The sequence below is a fragment of the Micrasema longulum genome, unplaced genomic scaffold (assembly GCF_059751315.1).
Source record: "Micrasema longulum isolate JH-2025_06_02 unplaced genomic scaffold, ASM5975131v1 h1tg000888l, whole genome shotgun sequence".
Classification (NCBI taxonomy): domain Eukaryota; kingdom Metazoa; phylum Arthropoda; class Insecta; order Trichoptera; family Brachycentridae; genus Micrasema; species Micrasema longulum.
In genome coordinates, this window is record NW_028278079.1 from 259368 (window position 1) to 266936 (window position 7569).

General features: G+C 30.5%; 2 protein-coding genes across 2 annotated transcripts; both read right to left on the minus strand.

The window, feature by feature from the left end:
• Positions 1-3141: 3141 nt before the first annotated feature.
• LOC148278366 (enoyl-CoA delta isomerase 2-like) lies at positions 3142-6112 on the minus strand. The gene is made up of 3 exons (XM_088231521.1): positions 5556-6112; positions 4982-5071; positions 3142-3535 (listed from the first exon to the last, which is right to left on the minus strand). The coding sequence occupies exons 1-3, from the start codon at positions 5937-5939 to the stop codon at positions 3236-3238; spliced, it is 774 nt and encodes a 257-aa protein (XP_088087647.1). The 5' UTR covers positions 5940-6112; the 3' UTR covers positions 3142-3235.
• LOC148278367 (enoyl-CoA delta isomerase 2-like) lies at positions 5838-7451 on the minus strand. The gene is made up of 3 exons (XM_088231520.1): positions 7008-7451; positions 6797-6886; positions 5838-6626 (listed from the first exon to the last, which is right to left on the minus strand). The coding sequence occupies exons 1-3, from the start codon at positions 7392-7394 to the stop codon at positions 6327-6329; spliced, it is 777 nt and encodes a 258-aa protein (XP_088087646.1). The 5' UTR covers positions 7395-7451; the 3' UTR covers positions 5838-6326.
• Between the last annotated feature and the right edge of the window lie 118 nt (positions 7452-7569).

Consider the following 7569-nt stretch of genomic DNA (forward strand, 5'->3'; position numbering starts at 1 on the left):
GTTGCCAGTTATTATAAATAAACAATCTTTTATGAACTTGCACCGAGAAATATATATTTTATGAGTAAATAACTAAAACAATATTAAATTGGTAAAAAACACAAAAAAGTATGAAAATTGTACAACTTGAGCATTTTAAAATGCTGTTTTTTTTTTACAAAATCGTTCCATTAAAAAGTTAAATTAACACTCGATAAAAGCAATCATCTTTTAAGGTATTTCTGTTGAAAAATTATATTTAACGGTTTTATAAAACTAAAATTTGTGTGTAATTATTTTTGACCGGAAGATTGTGACTTGAAATTTAGACCGAACTCACATTAATTTATGAACAGTAAATTTTTACACACACATTTGTGTCTTTCCAAACACAGCATGGCTAAAATAAGATAAATAAATAAAAACATAATATGTATATCGTTGGCAAATAATAATAATAATAATAGGATGCCTACACAATACAAAATTACATTTTTTAATAAAAATAGATGAAAATAAAAAAATATTTTTTACTGTAACTAAATATTGTAGAAATGTGACTCTATTTTCAACTATAGAAGAAAGTTTTCAGTATGAAAAATAATAAGTTTGAATATTTACATTAATTCTCGAGGTTCTTAGATTGTTTGGATGCTTATTTCTATTTTTCAGTTGCTGTGCCTTGTATTGAGTGTATAATAAAATAACGCATGGCATGATAACTCAAAAGATCGGCAGGTTGTTTATTTTCACTACAGATTTGAAAAAAAATATAATATATAATATATGTTTTCAAATACATGTTAGTATTTCATTTCACGGATTATGGATTTATTACTAGGTCAATTTTTTTCAAAACGACTTATGCCTCGAAACAGTGTTGAAAAAATACAATCATAAAAACAAAATATAAAACATTTATGTTTTAATAATAATAAGCAAAATGAACAAAAAAATTCAGTGGCAGTCATAGAAAACAAATCATAAACACTTAAACTTGTAACTTTTTTTATTTAATTATTATAATAAAAGTGGATTTATGACAGAACTTTGTGTTTGTATTATCTATTTGTCAGAAAGCATAAAATCAAAACCATTTTTAAATTAACAAATTACAACAGAGATAGAAAACATTATAGAGAAGGAATATCAAAGTCTAGGCATTTACAGGGCTTACAATCTGTCATTGGCTGGTTTAAGCAGCCACTTTACACACTGTGTAACATTTACCATTTTGCCTACATTTGAACATCCGTATTTCTTCAATTCTTCCATCTCTTGATTTTAGTGAAGTTGTTAAATTGTTTAATGTTGTTAAATTGTTAGGATAATGATAATCATAGAATATAAAATAATTTAAACTATAAATGAGAAGTCATATTTATAGTTTAAATTATTTTATGTTTCAATTATTATAATGTTTAAATTATTCATAGTCGTATGGTAGTCATAAGGATAATGGCGCTCAGGTTAGCTTATTAACATTTAAGAACAAGGATCGATAATATTTAAAAAATCTTTGTCATAGCCAAAGAAATCTGCAGTCAAATATGGCATAATTGTTATGTTAAATGAAATCATATAAGTAAATACATAGTTTAAAATTAATTTGATTAAAATACGAGTATTATAAAGAAATATTATAAATTAGCTGTTAATATCAATGTGAGAAAGAAATAAAATGTCCACTTAAAGAATGTCTTAATCAATATTATAAGAAAGATGATTTTTCTTTTTCAATTACACATTTTTTTGTAAATTCTAAGTATTGACTGCATCAAAAAATCACAAATAAAATTTATGTAGAATCAATAAAAATATATATTTATATATATGCTTAGCCGTTTAAATTCCAAACAAATCAAAAGATTTTGGAATGCTTTTGGAAAAGAAAAATACTGTCAATAGGGATAAGTTTTGCTATGCAGAATCAAAAGCGGAACGGTCTCTCTGTTCATTTTAGGCAGTGTGTTAAATTGGCGGTAAAACATATTCTAGATATTTACATGCAAATGTTTATGTTACACTGTACCATGCGGGAGATATCTGGCTAGTAAAGATTGTAAGTTTTTGGTTTTCAGTAAAAATGTGTAAAATGAAAGAGCCAGCAATGCTCTAATATCTACCTCAATAAGTTGAATTCGTTATTCATATTTGTTAGTCGAAATTCAATTTTAAAATGCAGCTATTTCAATGAATCCTTTTAAAAATTAAATTGTTAACATCTATAAACAGTACCAACTTTTTAGCTACTTTACATGTACTTGTTTTGTTTGAGATTAACACAAAGAAATAAACTGGTTAATATTTGATGTGATAACACTGTGGCAAATAAATGTATTTAAAAAACATCAGCAGGCAATGTTAAAATCAAAGTCGAATCCAATGATTTAGGTGAATTAATGTTTCTTAAATCATATCAGCTTTTCTATTTATTTTTTTATCAAATCTATTCATTAACAGTCAAGTCATAATTTCCCTGTATATATTTATTGAGTATTCATATATTTAATAAAACGTTGATTTTGTCATTTCCCGCCTCACTAAAAATGCCTGTATTGAGCGGAGTAAGAATCTAACGATTTGTACTAACCTGTATCATGGGTAAACTTAGGTTGTGGGCCCGGGGAAGCAGAGTATAATGCTCTGGCAAAAAGCACCTGGTCAAAACCACGCGAAGGAACTGCTGAGGGTACTCGCAAAAGTTTTGCTTTCGACCTAATGAAACTAAGCCGAAACCGAGTAAGGGTTATCACTAGAGCCCTTACAGGGCACTGCAAATAGAATGAACACCTTGCTAGAATGAATCTTTCCGAAATTTCTAGATATAGGTTCTGCAGTGCAGATGATGAATTTAAATTTGTTATGTGAATATGGAACTTTATATTACAAAAGAAGCCGCATCCTCGGTGGACCATTGGTCAAAGTTGAGGATGTGAGAGCACTCGCCCTCTACCTAATAGCCCATTACTTTAAGGCCTCGGGGTTGGAGGGTGATAATTTACAGGGACACGTCACAATAGATCTACACACGTCGCAGCGACGTCAGGAGCTTAAATAGCAATGACCCCCATTCGCCAGAATATAATAGAATAACCTGTGAGTACTCAGTACAACGCTTGAGTTAATTAGTTGGTACACTAGAAATCAACTTCCTTATTCCAGTTGTGCATTTTATTCTTTGAGATTTTCGGGCAGGTAGTTAAACATTTCCAATGAACATGTTGTTATGCTGATCATAAATATTGTTCGGTATTTATAGTTTGCTCATGCGACTAGCAAAGTTAGCCACAGCATTGAGGCACTCCTCAGACTTCCATCTCTCCTCTAGTTCATTGCACTCCTTAATGTTGGCCAACATCAGGTACTCCTTATCGAAATTTTTAAGCAGTTTCTTGGAACTCATGAGAGACTCTTGAGGCAGAGTGGTCATACTATAAATCCTGTGCCAAATGCTTTCCAGCATTGCTTCCGATGAATAAATCTCAGATACAAAACCGTACTTTAGCGCCTCTTCCGATGTTATCTTCTGTCCAAATAATAGAATTTCAGATGCCTGAAAAAAAAATATTTTTTAATGCTCAATAATATTCAATATTAAGGTATTTTCACAAGTCGGGAATAATGTTAAAAATATAATATTTATCTAGAGCGGATTATTATGATTGTAATGATTCAAATTCAAAAATATTCAAGGCATTTTATTGGGACAACATATCAAACCAGGTACCCTTGAGCAATGGTTCGACTTTATTAAGGTATAATACTCTCCAATAGCAAGAGTATTTGTCTCTTGAACATAGTTTAACTGATGTGAAAGATGTCATTCTCCAAAGTGATAAATGTTCAGCTGTCTGCCTGCTCTTCCAATTGGCATAACCAGAGGCAGGTTATTTCTGGAAGTCGGGAGGTAAAACAGTCTGTGCTGACGCTGTTGGAAATAACCATCAGGAACATAAAAATTTATACTCTTTAAAATGGCTGAGTTCTCAATAAAACCTCTTAGCAGTGTGAAAAAATGGGTCAGTATGAACCCATTCCTTCTAAGTTAAATAACTATCAATGCATTCAAAACAAGTTTTCATTTATAATTTTCTGGTTTGAAAATTAACACGTACAAAACAGCTCGCAGTTAGCATCATGTCACTTTGATGTCACACCTCATGCCCGCTGACTGCGCTTCTAATAAACATAGTGTACAAGTACATCTTGTTTTCAGATAATTCAAAATATGCCAATTTTAAACCTCTGTAGAAAATTTCTCCGACGTCGTATGAAAAAAATACTAATACCATTCCCATCGTATTTTTTGTTTATTTAATAATAATTTTAAAACATGAAAATACCTTATTCAGTGGAGTAAATTTAGTATTTAACTTTTTTTAAAATTAATAATTAATGTTTATTTTTAAAGATGTAATTAAAATTATTTTTGGTTTATTTCATTTGAATCTATGTGCATGCAGAAGTTTTAATAACACACTAATAATTATAAAAATCGTGAATCATCATTATAAAAAATTAATCAAAACACGTCTTTGAAGTAGGGATGGTTCAAAAGCGATTTTTGCAATACTTATATCTTAAAGAAAATAATTATTATCCATATGGGGGATGCTGGATTACAACACCCTCAAATAAAACGGAAGCTGATTTCTGGAAGTATATATAATCCAAATATACTGAAAGAGATCAGTTTGTATGTTCCCAATAATTATACTAGAGCGAGATCTCATGCGCTGTTTTACGCACACAGAAGCTGCACAAATGCAAGTCAGAATTCACCCATTAATAGGGCAATTAGTTTGTTGAATATGGCTTCTGCGGATAATACGGATCTATTTTTCTGTGCATATCGGCAGTTTAGCATCTATCTGCTTTCTATGAATTAACTTCTAACTTATATTTGCCGTCTGCATTACGTAATGGGTTAAACAGCCCAGCCTGTAAAGTAATGCAGACTAAAATTTGTTAAATTGAATATATTTTTAATTTTTTATACCTTACTAGTTCCAAACATCCTTGGGAAAGTGTATGTGGAACAACCTTCTGGGCTTAAACCTAATTTTGTAAATGGAGTTTGGAAAAATGCCTGGAAATAAAAACAAAATATTGGATAAAAAATTGTAATGTTATTAAAAGTTTATATCAGTTCTTAAGATGTTATGAACTAACTTAATGAAGTATAAATAAATCAATCAAATAAATAATACACAACTAACAAAGCAAGAACAATTTTTTATTTGAAAAGCATATATTATGTAAACTTACAACGCGCAAAAGAATTTATATTTGGTAGGGAATTCTTAGAAATCAATGTATACCAAATAAGTTTGTTTAACTCAAACTGAAAATAATTTTATCTACACATCCAAATAAGTTCTGTTTGAAGAAATGTTTTCATTAGAATACAAAAATGAACCCAAATGTAAATTTATAGCTTGTTTCATAACCATTATGGAAATCTAAACACGAGACAAAGGTCAGTTTTAATGAATTCTAGCTGCAAGGGGACCAGCATAACACATGTTGCATTACGACCATTCAAATTTAAGGAAAAATATGAAAAAAAATACCTTTTCAGAAGCGTACACAACGTCACAGAGAGCTAAAGTTGTTGCCGCAATTCCTATGGCTGGTCCATTCATAATCGCAATTAAAATTTTCGGAAAGTTTATGAATGCTTCTACAAATGCCTGAATCATAAATTTTGCATTTTTGGGCGAAGACTCGGGAGTTGAAGTATCCATAAAACTCAATATATCATTTCCACTGCTATAGTAATCCCCCGAGCCGGTTAAAACTGTCACAACTATATTGTCGTCATTTGCAGCTTCGTTGAGAATATTGGTCAAGTCCTTGTACATTGAAATATTTATCGCGTTTCGTTTTTTGGGCCTGTTCAGTTGCACGATTTGAACTTTGTCCTTTACACTTACTAAGATTAAAGATTCAGACATTCTGTGTACTTGAAGGAAAATTTAGGCAGTTAATAAAAACGACTTGTATTGCACACGGTATTCAATAAATCATTAGGTTAAAAGTTTAATAATATAACTGAACTATAATCTACCGATACAACTTTCAGACAATTTACTATGAAATGTCAAATTGACAAGCAAGGGACAACAGCGGAGATAGAGATAAAAACATGGTTTGTTTTGGGATTTAAACAAGCCGCGCATAAATCTAAATTTTACTAGTCAGCAGTATTTAAAAGACAAGACCTACCGACAACCCAATTTATAAATGCCTAAATATGTTATTTTTGTATACATGCTGTGTGTGCATTATTTGTAATTTGCATTTACCATCACCCTTTTAACACTGTTTATGGGTTCTAAATTTTACAATTTACTAGTAGGACTTATAAAATTTGTAACCGCCGTATAACATTCTTCTGATTTCCACCTTTCTTCCAACTCATCGCACTCTTTGATATTGATAAGTTTCAAATATTCTTTATCGGAGTGTTTCATCAGCATTTTCGAAATCACTAGGGATTGGGGCGGCAATGATGCGATGTTGTTTATTTTATTCCATATTTCTTCTAGCATAGCGTCTGATGAATAAACTTCTGATACAAAACCATGTTGTAATGCTTCACGCGGCATGACTTTTTTACCAAATAATATTATTTCAGTTGCCTGCAAACAACACAATAAATTAAAACAAGCTGATTCACTGTTTCCAAACAAAAATATTTCGATATAGTCTCGTATAATTTCAATACAGCCATTAAATGTTTCACATAAATAAAGTCAAAAGTACTTTACTACCGTAAATTTTGTAAAAATAAATAATCAATACTACCTACCTTACTGTTCCCAAACATTTTCGGAAATGTATATGTTGAACAACCTTCTGGAGAGAGTCCCAATGTCGTAAATGGTGTTTGGAAGAAAGCCTTAAAAGATGCATTGGTAGATAGTATCAACGGTTTTAAGTATTTTTATTTTTATTTTTATGTAGCATATTTGAATTTTATGCAAATAAAAGCAACTAGATATTATGTATTTTTTTATTACCTTCTCTGATGCATAAACAGCGTCGCATAATGCTAATGTAGTCGCTGCTATTCCAATTGCTGGTCCATTCATTATTGCGATCAATATTTTAGGAAAATCGATAAATGCCTCAACCATTGTTCTTATTACAAGCTTAGCCTCTCTGAGTAATGAATGATCCGTCATTGTCTCTAGAAAACTTGTTATATCGATTCCACTGCTGTAATAATCGCCCGATCCAGTTAACACAGTAACTATCACATTATCGTTTTTAGCAGCATCATTTAAAATTTTAGTCAAATCTTTGTACATCGCAATAGTAATTGCATTTCGCTTTTTAGGCCTATTAAGTTTGACAGTTTGTACATTATTTTGGAGTTTTACAAGAATCGGACTATTATCACTCATTTTAAAAGTAAAGCAACAATTTGTATATTGAGAACAATCAACTAGATCGATCAAAAATGAACTGGAGCATTGAGGAAAAAATTGGATTATTATAAAAATTATTCTATGTGCCATTGGTGAAAATGTTTATTTTGCGTTATATTTTCCTTGCTGATTATAATCACAAAATAGAGCT